The 18,761-nt window shown below is 37.9% G+C and overlaps 1 protein-coding gene across 1 annotated transcript in view; it reads right to left on the bottom strand.

Moving 5' to 3' along the window:
• LOC122803147 (serine/threonine-protein phosphatase 4 regulatory subunit 2-A-like) overlaps positions 1-18,761 on the bottom strand; it is a gene marked incomplete in the record, with an annotated part of 737,724 nt that overhangs the window by 155,959 nt on the left and 563,004 nt on the right. Inside the window, 1 exon segment of the mRNA XM_044072767.1 lies at positions 7,590-7,661. Coding sequence (XP_043928702.1) covers positions 7,590-7,661 — 72 coding nt within the window.

Raw genomic sequence — 18,761 nt, 5'->3', positions numbered from 1 at the left:
TCATTAGTGACAGCCATTTGCTCACATAATATCTTTGACAGGAGTTTTTAAAAAACTGCTAACTAATTACACTCCCAAAATATATGTTCCCATCACACCTCCAACATTTGCTGTCAATCTGAGGAAAACTTCTTTGAAGTCTGCTTGGAGTATAAAATATCTATGGGAACACTTTCAAGTAAAGATCCTAAACCTTCTGGAATTTATTGTAGATTTGAGAGCCATGATTTGTACTTCCATTGTTCTGTTGTAAACTGCTTTTCCATTTTCTCTTGTCAAAATTTTCTAACCTCCTGTGGTTGATTCTTATAGCTATCAAGCAATATTTTATACATCCTACTAATTTTCCATTTTTAATAGCAGCTTCTATTCCAGATTCAACTAAAAACTCTACCAGAGGAGGTCTTTCACTTAAGATTCCCCTATCCTTTATACTCTACTAACACGGGTAGGGAAGTCAGTCTCTACCCTGCAGTCCAAATGTCTTCTTGAACTCATCCCACTCTTTTACCTTTCCCTCTCTAGTTATTTGCTCTCAATATCTTGGTTCCTTTGACAGTTTTCTCCACTAAATTCCATCCCCCTTCTTGCTTATTTTCTGTACCCCAACTTGCAGTGATCCCTATTGACAAAAATTTCCTTTTTCCATTCTCATATTGGCTTAGTTCTTAGAATACTTTCTGCTGTTTTATGAATATAATAATTTGTATGTTTATTATTCTCCTTGTGGGTCTGCATCCAAAATCCCACTCTCCCTTTATTTATTGAACTTCCCCTTGCTTCATCATCATCCCTTTCCATTTTGAAGTATTACTTTCTGCTTGTGTTATGTATATGACCCTTAACTGTGTAGCTCTAAAATATCCATTCAAATCAGGTAATCCTAAACCATCCTGCTCTATTGGAAGGATCAACTTATCCCATTTAACTCTTGTCCTCTTCTCCTCCCAGATAAATTCCTTAAAATCTTTATTATTGATCACAGCAAATTCTGGTTGATAAAAATATGCCTAAGCAGTTTATAAAGCTAAAGGGACTACAACATTTTCACTGCTTGTATCTTACTATCCATATCCATAAACTACAGCTTCCCTTTTCTCAGTTGTTGTATTATCATTCGTTTAGTGTCTTCCCATAAATGCTTAACTTCCGTAACAGAAGCCTTTGAATTCATACTCTTAAATATGTCTTCTTATCGTGTCCCCATAAATATGGGTACTGCTGAACTAATTTATGTGTGGGTACATAATTTATGGCTATAGACTTTGCTTCATCTTCATTAATTTTTACATCAAGGAAAGACTTGAAACTGTCTCAAAATATTCTTCAATACAGAAATGTCCTTTCTGGATTTATCATTTACAAAATAATATCATCTGCAAATAAAGCTAGCTTTTCTTGATTGCCATACCAATTATATCCTTGTATTTCTGACTCCCTTAATTTATTTGCCAATGGCTTTAAATATAGAATAAATAACAAAAAGGAAAGATGACACCACTGCCTGGTTCCTGTTTGGAAATACAACTTATCACAGAGAACCTCTCCCACTTAAATTCTTGTTTTTAATTAACATTATTATTGTATAAAGAAATGCAAATGCTTCTGTTGCCCTACTCATAAAATCCTAGCTAACTCTATCAATGCTTTCTCTGTGTCAAGACCCACTAAAAACAGCAGTATTTTCTTACAATCGTCTTTTCTCTGGATCATCATTGCTCTATTAATTTTGTCAAATGTTTGCCTCTCCTCCACAAAACCAATTTTCAAAAAAACTTTGCTATACTTGTAGCTAGCACAAACATAACACTTTATAATTGTGGTTTTAAAAGTAAAATAGGTCTATATGAAGATGGGTCTGATAGTTTTTTTTCCCATATTTACGTAATATAGTAGCCACAGCTTTCTTCCAAGATGTTGGTGCATCCTCTCCTTTTAAAATACTGTTAAATAAAATCCTGCAGATCTCTATCACTTTCATCCCTACTAAATTCCAAACATCCACAGGAATACCATTGGTTCCTGGAGATTTTCTTAAAACTGATTACACATCACCTTTTTTATCTCATCTCCTCCTATCTTAAATGTTAGTTGCTGAGCTGCACTGCCTCTAACCTTGGCATAATTAAGTCTTCCATAAATATTTCTATTTGTGCACTTTATTTCCATATTCTCTACTTCATACACATTTTCATAAAGATTTCAAAATATCTCCAACACCTCTACAGCATCTCTGGTTATTTTTCTTGTTACAAGTTCCCTAAGTTTAGTGACAGCCCTTGTTTCTTTCTGTTGCCTATGTCATTGTGCTAAAAGTTTCTGTACTCCATAGTTATCTTCAAAAATAGTTGCTTAATCAGAAATTTTCTTAACTTCTGCATATTTCTAAATACTTTCTTATTTTCTCTTTAGCTCTCTGCATTTGCACCTCTTCTTCTTTTTTGATATTTCCCCTATTCTACAATACTTTAACTTTTGTCAGCCCCATTAAGTAATTCCTATTACCTCTTAATCACGTCTCTTTTTTCTTTTATTTCTACCCTACTTTTAAGCTCAATTTTCATTTTATCCCACTCACTAGCTATAACATCTGAAGATACTTCTAACTTTCCTAATAATGCACCAATAATTTCCACTACCCAGTCCTCAAATTCCTCTCTTTTTAACAGGTAGGTAAGAAAGTGCCAGTGTCTCATTTTTACTTCATTACCCTGCATTTTTATCTTTGTTTTTATCAATGCATGAACTGAAATGAATATCAGGTGTGTGTTGAAGTTTTTAATTAAATGTACACATCCCCGTGAAATATAATTTCTACCAATTCTAGCCCAATTATTTTACCTTGGGGAATAATATATAAATCCTGTCAAAGTCCCTCACATACTAAGCATTTCATCAGAAATATATACTATCTTTTGTTATATTTTCCCTATATCTCCCCCTATTGCATCCATACCATTGCATATCAAGTTCCAATTCCCTATAAGTAATATTCTTCCCTGAATGCTGATTACTTATCCCCATATTTTCTTAAACTCCGCAATTGCATTTTTGGTGGAATACAACATGCCAGCGTAATCCTCCTCCCTTGCCAATAGCACCTTACTACCATAAATCTACAATTATTTTATTGTTTCTCTCTTCTACCACTACTGGAGCCCCTCTAGCAATTAGTATAGTTATTCCCATTTTCCTTTGTTCCTGATATTCAACCTGACATCCTTTCTTTGTCAAATTCACATGCTCATTTCTTTCTAAATCTGCCAACTGCAGGACTGTTGTTTGTATTCTCTATTTCTTAATATAATTCAATACTCTTCCCTTTATGTTTACACCTGAAAGGTCATTTATGTTCTATGACAATATGGATAGCATAGCCATTATGATAAACAGTTGTTATTCCCGCATATTATTAATGTAGGTTTTCTTTGAATACATATTTCCAACTTCTGTATTACATGCACACACTGTTTGCCAATCAAGTTTAAACTGATATAGTTATTTTTTTCTCATCTCCATTTGAACCTATGCCACATTTGTCAAGACTTTTTGTTTTAATGGAAACCATCAAACAAAAAAATACATTTTCAAAACATCTCCATCCCGTATGAACTTAGAATAAACACAAACAACTATGTACATCTTCAAAAAATGAAGTTTACCCTCCCAGATATGAGCACTTGTCCTAAACTGACAGCTGCACCCGCATGCTTTACTTAACCTAAAATTAAGGTTATCCATGATAAAGTGCATGCTGCAGCCTATGTTTCCCACTTACATTAACTGGTGTCTGTTCTTATCTTTGTTCCCCTCCAAGATTTGAAATACAGCTTGCATGAGTTTTTTTAAAGAAAATACTAACTTGTGGCCCTAACCAAAACTGCACTGGATATATTTTAAAAAAAGCTATGTTGTACACTGTTCAATTAAATGCATTAAAGTATTACATTTGCTAGGGGCTGCTTATCTCTTAATCCCTTCCGATAATTTCAAACTTTATTTTTCACTGAACAACTTGCCATTCTTCCTTTAAATGTAGCATTTCTCTCAGCAAAAAATTCTCAGAACCCTCAATAGTAATTGCTTGCACATGCAGACAGCTCATCTCCATGTAAAAGTAGTCAGCAAAAAATTTTACTCGGAACAGAAGGAACAGCTGTCTTCAGTTGAAAAAAGTTATTGATTCCACTGAATATTTGCTGGATTCCTATTACGTGATCAAAGTTTTGAAACTTCAAACACGACAATATCGAACTTGTCTGTTCAAAGTTTAAAAAAAAAATAAAAGATGCAACAGTAAACTAACTGTTGCAAGCAGTTGTGTTAGCATTCAGTTTGGGGAATCAATGTCGGTCGGGTAAAGGAGGAGGAAGCTCGGTAAAGGTAAGGTTAAAGAAAGACATGGTAAGGTTTTTTGATAACACACAGGTATTACTACTAAACGTATTCGCGCCTGGCGGCTATGAGGCAGGGTCAAGCATATTTTTTTTATTATGAGGAGACCCCGGTGGTGTTCAAAGTTTTTTTGAATGTGATCTGGCTGATGTTGTCACCTATACTGAACACGCTAAGAGGGGGCAAGTCCCCTGCACCCCTCACTATAGTGCGGTTTAGGAGTTGGTATATTTAAAGAGCGGGATGTGTGGGGGGTGCAGGGGGGCTTGCTCCACTGCTTGCAACAGTTAGTTTACTGTTGCATCTTTTATTTTTTTTCCTGTGTTCAAGCTTCAGCAAGTTCAACTATATGATTTTGACCATATTGGGTTCAAACTTGTTGAAATTCGATCACGTAATAGGAACCCATATTTGCTAATGAAAGAAACAAGCTAATATCTTTGCAGATGTAAGAAATTTGACATTTTTCATTGCTTTCATCTTTTTACCTTAATTTTCTAGTCTACTTATTTACAAAAATGTGTTTATTGTTTGCAGCAAGGACATTAATCTAGGCATTCACCTTTCTAAAAATAGGAGAAAATATCTTAGTTCTACATATAATATAATCAGTGCACTTTTACACTCTGCCCCCACCCAAGCAGACTAGGATCAGAGCATATTAAAATTAGAGTTGCTTTTCTCCAGCCTTTCTTCTCACTTTATACTGTAAAGACTATATACTTCTTATAATTAAAAAGGAGCTTCTTTACTTTAATAAACACACACAACAGACAATGAAGAGAGCAACCCACATTTAAAATACTCCTGACTATAAATCATACAAAATGTCTTTACTATAACATGCAGTTTATATTATGAACTGCTTTATGCCTATACTAATAAGAACAGTTGTTTTACTTACAGTTACTTTTTTCCTCTCAGTGTCCTTCTAAACATTAAAGACATAAAGTGGGATACATACTTTTATCCACCAACAATTTTAACAAAGTCAACAAAAGTTCAGTCTTTTTAGCCACTTTTTTGGCAAAGTCATATTTCACAAATGTAATTCATGTTTTCTAGTCTCCCACTTATTCACTAATTTCAACATTGTTGGTCTTCCTTTTCACCACCATCTCACAAAACCAGACTCTGGTTCAAGTCCAAGGTACTCCTGATTCTTCTAGGCAACGTTTTGCCTCTCTCAAGCATTTTCCTTTGGAACATTGCCAACGTCTGTCTAAGAGCTTTATTGTCATAAGAATGAACAACAAAGTCCCTTCTGTTTGCTGGCTCACTGTTTATTGGATAAATATGTTTTTATTTCCTACTTAGCCTGTTCAGCATCAAAAAAAGTCTTTGATCCACCGGGAAAAAAATATTCTAAAAACAGCTGGGTACAGCAGCTTGAATATGAGACTTGGCTCCCAACATTACCTGACTGCTGAGATAAATTTGCATCTCTTCTGCCTGACAAACAGGCAATAATCATTTTGCACAAACACTGTGACGTCTCCAATTTTTAAAATTTTCCATTCTGTCACAGTTTCATCATGATCAACTCTTTCTGCTGGTATGATTGCATCTTTATTAATATAGGTCTTGGCAGCTTTCTCATGTCCAGGTTTGAGGCATACCCTTGGAGTGCCCTTTCAATTAACAAATCCTGGTATGGAATACCATTCCAGTTGCATATTTGTGCTTTTATAGAATTAATACAGTCTGTTCCTTACAGTTTTTTCTGGTATAGCAGATAATTTCAGTTTTTTTTTCTAGGCTCTCTCTGTCATCTACCATTTTTGAAACAGCTCTTCTTGAGATGTTTCACACTCAACCTGCTTTTGCTACATTTCAGCCTCTGATTTTTGCAATTTTATCATTTCATCTGAACATTTCTACTGAAGCAGTCTTATTATGGCCCTTTGAGAATAACTAAATATATACCAGAGAAGATTTTTTTCACTATGTCAAATGTTATTTTTACTTCATAAAGCATGGCTCAGTAGTGAAGATGATTTGAACAATTTTACTTATGAGGTAAATGCAGACCATGCTTTTCTTTCTTTTTCTTTTTATAAATTTAACATTTGCTGGGGTTTAGGAAAAATTTGTTTTTGGACATACCAATAAGGAGACAGTTTGAAAGTAGATAATCTAACAAACAAATATGCAGAGGAAAGAGGAAGCTAGCAATTCTTAACTTCAGTTCAATAGTATTTATTTTACACGTAAAAAATGTATTGAAGTCATTAGAACCAAAAGCCTCATGACATATTAAATACTTGAAACTGAAATTCATAACTTTTTAGACAAGATTTTAGTGATAGTTTATCCAAGTACACTTCTTAATGAAATTAAAAAGAAAGTGGAGTTTAACAGAACCATAGAAATAAACAAAAACAAAGCCCAGTGAACGTGCACCTCCAATAACTTAAAAACCAAAAACAGTACACCCAGGAACAAGGAATGGAGCTGAACAAAAGGCAAGATGTGTGCCAAGCATAGATATAAAAACACTGACATTTATTAAGCACGTTTGTTAAGTTAAGCTTTCATCCAAGTAATTGATGTGGACTTCATCAGAACAAATTAGTAAAGAGAAGCACCATCGCATTTAAAACTAGTGCAAAAGATAATGTGACCTGTATGGACCAATAATCTTAACTTTTATCTATGCTTGGCACATGTCTTGCCTTTTATTCAGCTCTGTAGGTTGTTCTTGGCTGCACTGTTTTTGGTTCTCTAGTGCTATAGAAATACTGAATCTACTTAAGATGCATCAATTGAAGTTAGGTACTTAAAATCTTTAGCTTTTACATTGAGTTACAGTTTGGATTCATCAAACAAAGTCTACACTGTAGGACATGAGAAAAATTCTACTCAGAAACATGTACATCTGTCAAGTATAGTCAAAAAGACTATATTTGTTAATAACAATTGGAAAGCAAAATCACTTATGAAAGATTAATCCCAATTAAGCATAAATTTTGTTAACTCAAGGGTGGAAAATCTAGCTCACACATTTTGGTTGCAGCTCCAACTGTCCAAAATCTTTAAAGGGATGTATACTGTTGGCAATGATTGTTACATTTTGAAGAACATATTGGAAATTTAGGAACTGTACACAATAAAACTGAAATGTGAAAACACATGCTTTAAATTAACACAATGAGGTATAAACAAGCACTCAAACTTTATCAAAGAGTAACTACCCGATTCTTGTTGTATGGTATCTGCTTTCTCCTGGGTTTCTTTTGCAACAGACTCATCCAATTCTTTCTCAACTGTAAAAAAAGATATCCAACAAAATGGAGTAAGCATGCAAATAAATGCATTGTAAATGTAAACAGAATGCTACAAACACCATGAAAATGTAGACATCAGCATACTTTTACAGTTTTAAGTCAGCTCATGAACTACTTAAGGCAGTCAGGGTTAGAACAGGGGACAGCTGTGATGACTAATAACAGAAAATGAGTATCAGCTGTGTGACAGCTGCATGGAAAAATTACAAAGACGTGAGTTACTGTCAAAAGGTATTGCTTTTGTCTTCAGATCTCTGAATTCTCTCAAATGTATAAACATACCTATTAAACATGTTAAAATAGAGAATGGACACTGTGGGTCTTCTGGGCTTTGTGCAAAAATTAAGAAGAGAAATCAGTATCAGAAAATGGAATCATTAAGCGAGTTCTGTTGCTGAGCTCAGCTAAGAATAAGAAAAACAGCACATAATGTGATGTGACTCATCCTGTAGAGTATCCAGATTTTAATAAATCATCATCATCATCTTCCCCCACCTTTTTCCTCCATTTTTTTACATGGGGTCAGTGAGTCACATCAGCTGTCACCACCTATCTCAATACAGTGCCACTTTATTTTGTTACAATACCTGTTCTCAAAATCTTCCTCAAATAATATGTCCAAAGAACAAATTTCTGATTGCAATATCTATTACCTTTTTCTACCTCATAACAGTGGAATTTCTAGAAAGGTAGTATCTTTGTCATTACAGAATCACCTATGGCTACAATTAAACAGTTGTGGATTTGTTATCTGATGTTTAACTTTACAGTGAAGCTTCAACAAATGCAGTGCTAGCAGTGTTTCAAAACACTGATTTAACCACATTTGCATGGATTGAGCATTTTTTATGAGTCAAGAAATAGCTGATTTTAAATGTGCCAAATCTACGTATACTGGAGGCAAAAGTTATTAAAATTGTCAGAAAAAAGAATAGAAAGTTAGGAACTACATACAATAAAGCTGAAATGTGTAAACAGATGTTTTAAATTAAAATATTATATATAATCAAGAATAAAAACATGATAAAATATTACTTGACTATTGTATCACATTAAGTCCTGTCTACTGGGTGTGTTTTGAATTAGATGTATCAAATTCTTTCACAAATATAAAAAACAGAATGGAATAAAATGGCTTAAGAAAGCAAAGAAAAACATTAAAATTAAACTGAAAAATACTGACACAGCCAGCTAGGCTGTGACCACAAATATATTCTCAATTCTCTAATACAACATGGGTTTGCATAAAGCAATGAAGACTGGAACAGAGATGCACATAAAAAGGGACTAGTTTTATAGGTTCATAGGTAGGTACTAGGCTATCTGCCCGAGGGCATTTTTAAGCCTAGCCAGAGTGTGTCGGCTTTCACCACCCCATTGATTAATTAACTGAGCCTCTATCAAGCAGAGCCAATGAAGTGATCCCAGGGGTGTATTTTCTGTTACCCATCCACTCATCAAGGCTTCTCTTGAAGAGCGTTAGTGAGGGGGTCTGCCTAATGTAGTTAGGAATTTTGTTCCAAAGCATGGAGAGTCTCTGTGACAGGAATCTATCCGTCCAGCATGTTCTATTTATTGTTGTGGTGAGGTTTAGCTCACTAGAGCGCGTGGTTTGCAGTGACTTGGATTTCTTTAGGTGGAGCATGTTCATCAATTCTGAGTTGGACATGGCTTTGTAAGTCAGGAAAAGATCACCTCTGAGTAAGCGATATGCCACTGAGTACAGCTGGAGTTTTTTCAGTCAGGCTGCATAGGACATATATGTGAGGCCAGTAATCCTCTTGGTGAGGTGCTTTTGTGGTCTTTCCAGCTGTTGGAAGTGTCTTGTGAGGTACATCCCAAATGGGGCATTGTACTCTATGATGGGTCTGATGAGTGACGAGGAGAGGGGCACTATAACCTCTTTATATCTAGATATGAACCCCTTAGTAATTAGATGAGCCACATAGAAGGATTTCCTAACTACTTTGGCAATAAGATTGTCAAAGGAGAGATTACTATCTACCTGGGTCCCCAGATCTCTTATTACCTCTTCTGTATTAAGGGGGCTGCCGCCTATGTGGTAATTCGTGGGTGTTTTGTTTTTCCCAAATGGGATGACTATGCATTTTTTGGCATTTGGCTTGAGGCCATGACTTTGACACCAGGTGTCTGTCTCAGTAAGGCCTTTTTGAAGGATGTCTGTGTCAGCCGGAGAGTCAATTATGGCTCCCAGTTTGCAGTCATCGACGAACTTGGTTAGTCATAGTTCTCCTGTGTTTGCCTGTACTTCTGAGAAATATATGCTGAACAGTAGGGGTCCCAGAACTGAGCCTTGCGGGACACCACTTGTGACTGGTTTAGAGTCTGACCTGGCGCCCGTTATTCTTACTGTGTGAGTTCTGTCTGTAAGCTAGTTGGCAACCCATCTTGTGATGTAGGGGTTTATGTTCAGGCTGGTGAGTTTTTCTATAATACCCGAGTGAGGAATGGTGTCGAACGCCTTGGCGAGATCAAGGTAGGCTGTGTGAACCACCTTTCCCTCATCTGTGGCCTTGGTGACTGTCTCAAAGAAGTCAACCAGGTTTAGTAGGCATGATCTGCCCTTAACAAAGCCGAACTGGGTCAGGTCAAGTGTTTGGAAGTTCCCAATGTCTTTGTTAAGTTCCATAATGATGCGCTCCATAGCCTTGCAGACCAGGCAAGTCAGGCTTATAGTTGATAGTTACCAGGGTCAGTTGTGGCCTCTCCTTTGTGGAGCGGAATAACTGTTGCTGTGCCCCATTCTATGGGCATGTAGTCTGTGGAGAGGCTGAGGATGAACAGCGTGTTTAGGTGGGGGGTTAGTTCATTCTGTAGTTCGTGCAAGATGCAGCCTGGGACACCATCTGGCCCCATTGATGCTGTGTTTTTGGCTTTTGAAAGGGCTGTTTTCACCTGTGCTTTTGTGATTTCCGGGACACTACACTTTTCCAGTATTGTTGTGGGCCCTTTTGAAGGTGAGAGGGAGGTGAAGTTTGCACTGAATCTATCTACCAGGATGTTGGCAATATCAGTAGGTTTAGTATATTTTGCGCTATTTTCACTAGCTCAGAGCATATCTGCGAGTTGCCACTTAGATTCTTGACATAGCTAAAGAAGGCTTTGTAGTTATCTTTAGAATCCTTGGCTATTTTTCTTTTGAAGTTAGCCTTGGATGATTTTATGAGGGACCTTAGTTTCTTACTGATACTGACCAGGGATGTCTTTCCTTCTTGGGATTTGCTTTTTTTCTGAACTAGTTTCCTCCTTCTGTTGTATAACCTGTTTATGGCAGGTTTCCACCAGACTGGTTTCCTTCTCTTAGGGGAGTGAGTCTTGGTCTTGCTAGGGATGGCATGATCCATACATCCTTGTAGGTGCTCATAGAGTGCAATTGTAAAGGATTCTGCATCTTGGGCAGTGTTATCCTTTAGCGTGGGGGCTGTGAAACTTACCACCTCTGCCTTAAGTAAGGTGAAGTTTGCTTTAGAAAAGTTTTTCACTGTGGTTTCCTTGGTTGTGGGTGGTGGTGGGGTGTAGACATCCAGGGTGATTAGTTTATGGTCTGATCTAACCAGTGACGGGTTGACCACCGGTACAGAACACCTGTCGCTCATGTTGGTGATGACCAAGTCCAATATGTTGTGGCCTCTGGTAGGGGAGTTTACAAGCTGATCCAGGGCATTTGAGTTGATAAATTCCAGGAAGCTCTGAGCCTGGGAGTTTGTACTCAAGTAGTTTTTCCAGTTAATGGTAGGGTAATTGAAATCGCCCAATATCAGGGTGTTCAGTAGGACCTTCATGTTTTCCAGTGTCTCCAGAAAGGCGGAGTGGTGGTCCTGGGTCATGGAGGGTGATCTGTAGCAGGCCACAATTTGCATTGCAGATTTGCCTGATGTTAGTTGCACATGGATGATCTTAGAGGTATCATGCTGTGCCACTAACCTGGAGTTGTGAGTATCCTTGATGAATATGGATACACCCCCTCCTTTTGTGTTTCGGTTCATGTTCTGTGGCGGAAATGTGCGGTATGAGTTGTAGCCCAGTAGTGCTGGAGTGTTCTCTGGAGCCTTGAACCAGGTTTCAGTTACTGCACAGATGTCGATGTTCTCCATACTTAGGAGTGCTTCAAGCGCATGCATTTTGAGATTTAAACTCCTGGCGTTGAGTAGCATAATCCTCGTTTTTTTACTTGTGCTGTTTACGGTGATGGATTTGAATTTTGAGCCTTGCCTAAAAAAGGTACTATGGGGGCAGCAAGAGCCTTGGCCAGTATAAGAAAGCCAAGGGTCGACAGATGCAAGCCATCTCTTGCGAAGCAACGCGGCTTGTCGAGCATGTCCTCCCAGGTTGACGACACTGGATCCCCTTTGAATGACACCAGAAGCTTAGCCAATTGTTAAAATTGATCATTTTCTTTATACTGAGGTATCATTCTTGGTGAGGGCAGGATGCTACTCAGGGTCAGGGTCATACCCACCTGGGCTACATGATCAGAGAGCTCTTCCATGTCTCTTTTCATGTAGTCCAGGGAGGTACATTTCAGGTCATTCACACCAACATGAACAATGACAGACAGAGTCATACTTGTACATGTTCTAGAGTGACCTGAGTGTTTGTGTTATGTGGCGGATTCTGGCTTCCGATAGGCAGCTAACAGTAACCTTCTCCTTGTCCAGCCTAGTGATTGGGGCATCAGTGTGCCTGACTATTGAGTCGCCTATTACTAGTGTGGTAGGTATGTTATTTCACCTTAAGGGCTGTGATTGTGCGGCACATTGATTTTGTGTTTTATGTGTTGTCTGGTTGTGATGGGAGGTGCAGGTTTTGAGGGTGTCTGCTTTGGAGCTCTCTGATGCTTTTGCAGGTTTTTATTTAGAGCCTCCGAGTATGATTTTGTGTATTTATGTGTATTTTTTGCCAGTGCTGGTTTAGTAGGTCTATGTGAGGCTGGAGGTGTGGTGCAAGTGTTAACCTTCTCCTCACGACTGTCTGTTCCAGTCTTGGGTGGAGAGACCTTAGCCTCCAGTTTGGCTGTATAATTGCATCTCTTGCATATGTTAGTGTTTTGTGGTAGGAGGAGAGGTGTGTCTGTGTACATGAGGCAGTTGTAACATTGCCTCAGGATACCCAGATTCACCAGCTGGACTGGAGAGTACACCTGAAGTTGCCCTTTGGTCATGCCTGAATAGTAGGGTGAGCTGCTTAGTTGCTTGGTTGGTGAAGGGTGGATAAAGAGCCTTGCCCTGCTGGGCAGTCAAGTGTCGGGGTATATTAGTGCTTGCTATTAGGTTTGAGCAAGTGCTGGACTGTAGGATGCTTTTTGAGTGCTTAGGTTGAGAGTTAGACTAGTTTTAAGTGAAAAACTGAAGAGGAGACTTAGTGGAGCCAGGAATAATTTAACCCTAGCTAACCAGTGCTGCCCGGTGCACAAAACCGTGCAAATGCGTTTTTTAAACTATTAACTTCTGGGCTGGAACCACTCCTCCAGGGACAGATGGCCGCTCAAAGTTCCCGTCTCTCACAGGTGAACAGAGAAACTTCCCTCTATCCAAGTAAGGTATGGGCAACTCAGAAACTTATAACACAGCCCTGAATTTAGCACTAGCCTGAAAACTGGACTATACTAGCTTAGAAAGGCGGGAAATTAGAAAATTATAAGTTAATATACCTGCATCATTTTAAATTATTATTGCTTGCTATTTTTCCGAATGTTGGATTATCACACCTGTATAAAGTTAACTGTATGTCAAGTACATTACAAAGAGGAAATGCATACTGTGAGTCATCTGATATGCAAAAATTTGTAACAAAAAAGTCAGTACCATACAAGACCTTACCTACGATAATAAGAAATACCAGCAAAAACAGGGTGTGACAAATCCTGTTGATTATTTAAATTCTAATTAATCATAATTATCCTCCACCTTTTCCCCATTTTTTTACATGAGGGAGGGGGTGTGTTGTCAACTTTTACCACCCCTTTCAATTCAGTGCCACTGTTCTGCCTTCAACAGCCATGCCTGACTGTTACAAATTTCTATCATGCAAACTATTCAACTGTTGGCTGGACATCCTTATTTCCTTTTGTCTTTTTCCTGTTATTGCCAAATCTGATTGACTAATTCATTCTCAAGAATGCTTGCTTTCTGGCATAGTCAGGAACTACAACTGAAAAGTCATCCACCAAAAGGATTCAACAAGTAAATGTCTTTTAATGGAGATCTTAATGTCAGACAGGAAGAACTGTCTTCATATGAAACTTTACAGTAAACGTGTCTGTCTCATACTAAAAATTTTCTCATCAGCAAATTAATCAGAAGAAGGTGTGTTACTTTATTCTTATATGCTTCTTGAACCTTCACAGGTAGATGCAAGGATACACATCTCATCTGCAGAAATGAGTTGAACTGAGTGAGATACTAATATGACTTATATCTCCATTGTTTTCATACATGTTCCTGAGTTCACAACATACTCCTTGGCAAATGTTTTACATCCCAGTGTGGTCTAAAGTATTTCAGAAAGGGAATTAGATGTCAGCATAGTGTTCTGAGACTGAAAACCAATCAGAGATACCCCCAGGCTCCTCTATGAAACCTCTAGACCCAACAAAGTCTACAAGAACACCAGCAGTGGTGTCAAATGTGTCACCAAAAGACTTCCAAGATGGCAGTACACTGATTAAGACTGATTAGTGCTCTCACAGTATGACAACAGAAACTTGAGAAAATGCCAGCAAAAGCCATTTATGTGGGTACAGTTCAGTTACTGCTTAGTCACTACACTGCCAGGATGTTATTAAAGAAGAAATCTAGAGAGAGTAATAAGAAACCAGGTAGGAAAGCATAACAAAAACTCTGGTGGGAAAGAGTTTTGCTGCTATTCAGCAAAGAGTGGTTCAGGTTTCAGCTTCAGTACTGGAGATGACTTCTAGTAATTCAGTGGGAAAAAAATCAAAGGCATTTAGAGGTGTTTAAAATAAATGAAACACCAGAGAAATACATACACTCACATGATAAACAGCTGGAAATAATATTAGAAGCTTTAAGTAGCTACACAGATTTGCTGATTCTTCTTCTTCTTTCGGCTTTTCCTGGTTAGGGGTCGCCACAGCGGATCACCTTTGTCCGGGAGCATTTGATGGGCACAGGAGTTTACAGTGTCGAGTTGCCAGCCCTGCCGCCTAACCTTCCACAGAAGGGCACACACACATGCACTAGGGCCAATTTAGTAGTGTCCAATCCTGCAGTATGTCTTGGGATGTGGGGAGAAACCCGAGCACCAGAGGAAACCCACACGACCACAGGAGGGGACATGCAGACAAGAGACAGAAGGCACCCCAGCCGATCGAACCGAGAACCCCTCTGCAGAGGGGGCAATTAACCACACTGCCACACCGTACTACCGCAGCTACACAGATTTGCTGATAAAATTGAATAAATTAAAGGTTGAAATGGCAATATGAAGCTTCTCAAGTAAAAATATTGCAAACAATAGCAGCACAGAAGACAGAGCATGCAGGGAAAACTGAGATTGTCTGCAGTAACAAAGAAACTGGAAGGAATAGGTTACATTAATTTTATGAAAGTACAAATAAACAGCTGGACTGTTATTCCACAGCAGAATTTGTTAATTGAAAAGTCACACTATGTATCGGTCCACAAATGAAAATGAGAAAGAAGCCAAGACTACATTAGTAAAGATGAAGTTCGTATAAGCAAAAGGAGCTGCACCTGTGAAAAGTTTTGTAGAATCAATTTGGGACACCAAAGTATTTATTGAAAATTATTATTCACTGTACACCAGACACCCTGCAATCTGAGAATGTTGAGAGACAGGTGTAAAATTAAAGTTGCTATATTCAGGTGTTTTCAGAATATTTTTTTTTTTATTATTTTTGAAGGAGCAAGCACATTTTTGGATGCAGAACAGGGGTAGGAGGAATTAAAAAAAATTACCAAGCAGAATGTGAGCCAGCAAGTTGAAGGAGATTTTTCTTCTTATTCTTCTGAAAATGGCAGACGCAGTAAAACATTTTCTAATATTCTAAAGGAAAATGAATTTGTGACAGAAAAAAAAAGCATAGGAGCAGCCTAGAAACACAGGGAAGTACTTTGACTTGAGTCAGAGACCAGTGTTGGGTGGTCAAGATAACAAAAAAGAAGGTCACCAAGAAGGGAAACTGTGAAACATTCAGATTGCTCAACCCAAGGCTAACCTATATAGCTTAATATGAACAAGTACTAATTCATATCTTACACCTCCTTACTCTCCCTTCTTCACTCACTTCCCTATCAGTCTCTCTCCTGACTGCCTTTCTAAATATGCCACAACCCTGTTCTTTTGTCTCACTTCATATTGCAATTCCTGTTTGCATTATACTAAGTTAGCTTTAATTTCACCATAAACTGGCTAACATTTCTCTACATATTAATCTATCATACAAGTTGTATCTGTTCTTAACCAATGTTTTCACACTGTCTAATTTGCTACAATTATTTAAAATGTAGATGTTTTTGTATAATTTTTGAAGATTGGAAAATTATTGTTCTTTAAATGTTTTTATAATACTTTGGAGTTTTTCTTCCTGGGCCTCTGCTGAAAATGGCCACATACCTAGTCAGACTTTAATGGTAATAAAATGTTAATAAATAAACCTTTAAAATGTACTATAGTTCCAACCTGCAGGAGCTTGCCTTAGGCTGCTGTCTATGCTCACTTTTTCTCGGGCCTTCCACAATCCTTGGGATCATGCCCCCCCCCCCCTTTGGTTCTCAAGCACATTTTCTGGAAATCTCAAATTTAAAACACAAGCCTTCCAGTAGAATTAATTATTAGCTTGCTTGGGCCATCCACAAGCCTCGGGATCCCACCCCTCTCCCACCTTCGGTTCTGAAGCAAATTTTCAGCAAAAGCTCAAATCAGCCCTGGGAAATTTCAACTTTTAAACAGAAGCCTTCCAGTGGAATTAATTATTAGGTGAATTGTTTTTAACAATTTCCTCTTACTTTGTGACCATCATTGTGAGGTGAGCACAGCTGCACTTGAGCTCCATTCAGCTTCCAACTTGGAGAGCTTTAATGAAGTCAGCAACTAAGAACAGGCTCTACTAATTGTACAAGTTCCTTATTCCCTCTGTATACAAACAGGTGAGATCCAGAGTCTAATGTTAAAACTATTCCAAAACAAACCCTTAGTTCAGTCTCAATTCCCTTAGTTCTACTCATCCTTAAAGAGCTTGCTAGCAACATTTGGTTTCTATAAGCTGAAAAACTCTTACATAGTGCATTGTCTTACTTACATTTCATAGCTTCTGATTATTTTTTTCTTTTCTTTTTAGAATCCCTCCTGCTGGGGTTATGTTTTTTTCTTTTCTTTTTAGAATCCTTCCTGCTGGGGTTACTCTGCAACCAGTTCTAAACACCCAATCTCACACTGATAATTGCTACTCCCTCCTCCCCCGAGCCATTCTCACAGGAGGCTATATTAATACCCACTCCTCTGGAACCATTTTTTAAATGTAGTATAGTTCCAACCTGCAGGAGCTTCCCTTAATCTGCTGTCTGAGCTCACTGTCTTTTTTTCTCTTTTTATATGCATATGCCTTTTTAGCATTGTCTGTTTGCTGTCATAATTTACAGGTATTTTTATGCTGGTCTATATTAGTGCTACATTTACTATTGTTATTTAGAGTGTACAGTCTGAAAAAACTGTGATGCTTTTTTTTACTGCTCATTGCATATGTAGAGCTTGGTGATTACTCCAGTGTATATATGCATACCTACATATCTAAACTTATCTAGGAAGCTAGCCTGGCTTCATAGACAATTCCTTATTGATATCTGCTTCACTGTATTCTGCATTTAGTATTAGTACGCACACACATACACATGCTGTTTATTTTGTACACAAACAGCAGAAACATAGCATATTTTACAAATTCTAGACAATATCTGACCTAACTACAGTTCTAATTAGTACGGGTTAGCATAAACATACCTGCAATTAGTAAGGAGAAACATACAGTTTGTTTATTTGGTATTTGAAAAGCAGAAACAGTGTTTGTTGCAAACTCTACCCTGCATCTCATCTAACTACAGTTCTAACTGGTTTTGTAAGCAGAAACATACTTGGTATTTGTAAGCAGAAACTTACAGTTGTTTGTTTATTTGATATTTGAAAAGCAGAAACACAGCATTTGTTACACATTCTTACCTAACTATGGTGCTACTTTAACCTATTAGACTTGGTACATTGTTAAATGTGTCTATTATGATCTGCCTAGACACTGTTTCCTATTCTTTGAGATTCTTTGCTCTTCCCTGGGCATTTATCTATATACCTACTTATTGTAACATTTCTTGTACCCACTCTCTGTCTTCTGATAATCCTTCCATCACTCTCTATCTAATATCCTCTATTCTCCTAATTGTCTCAATTTCTCCTAGAACTGTACCATTCACTTACTGCTCACACTCTGTCTATTTTTTCTCTTTGCAGTTTGCTTGGGCTATCCACAAGCAAATTTTCAGCAAAAGCTCAAATCAGCCCTGGGGAATCTCAACTTTTAAACACAAGCCTTCCAGTAGAATTAATTATTAGATGAATTGTTTTTAACAATTTTCTCTTACTTTGTGACCATCAGTGTGAGGCTAGCGCTGCTGCATGGAGCTCCATTCATCTTCCAACTTGGACATCTTTAATGAAGTCAGCCGCTAAGTAGGAACAGACTCTACTAATTGTACAAGTTCCTTATTCTCTCTGTACATTTCCTGGCTCGTGATTTTATTGGGTTTTTTTTTTTGGAATCCCTCCTGCTGGGGTTGCTCTGCCCACTCCATTTGCCCTTCAGGCTCACTCTGCTCCTCTACCCTGCCCCATATCCCACCCGCCCCCAGTGCTTCTACTCTTTGAGCAAAAGGCTGACACTCCCTCACACTATCCATCCAATTAGACGCACTTCCTGTTATCCCATTTCCTCCTCCTAGACCTATAACATGCTCATGTTTCACCTATCACTTCTTACTACATTCATATTACTATCTCACCTCACTAGTTATCACCACAACACATTCC

This window comes from Protopterus annectens, chromosome 5.part1, assembly GCF_019279795.1.
Source record: "Protopterus annectens isolate FY-2018-M chromosome 5.part1, PAN1.0, whole genome shotgun sequence".
Lineage (NCBI taxonomy): Eukaryota > Metazoa > Chordata > Ceratodontiformes > Protopteridae > Protopterus > Protopterus annectens.
The sequence above is the reverse complement of the archived record's forward strand: the minus strand, read 5'-3'. Positions and strand labels throughout refer to the sequence as shown.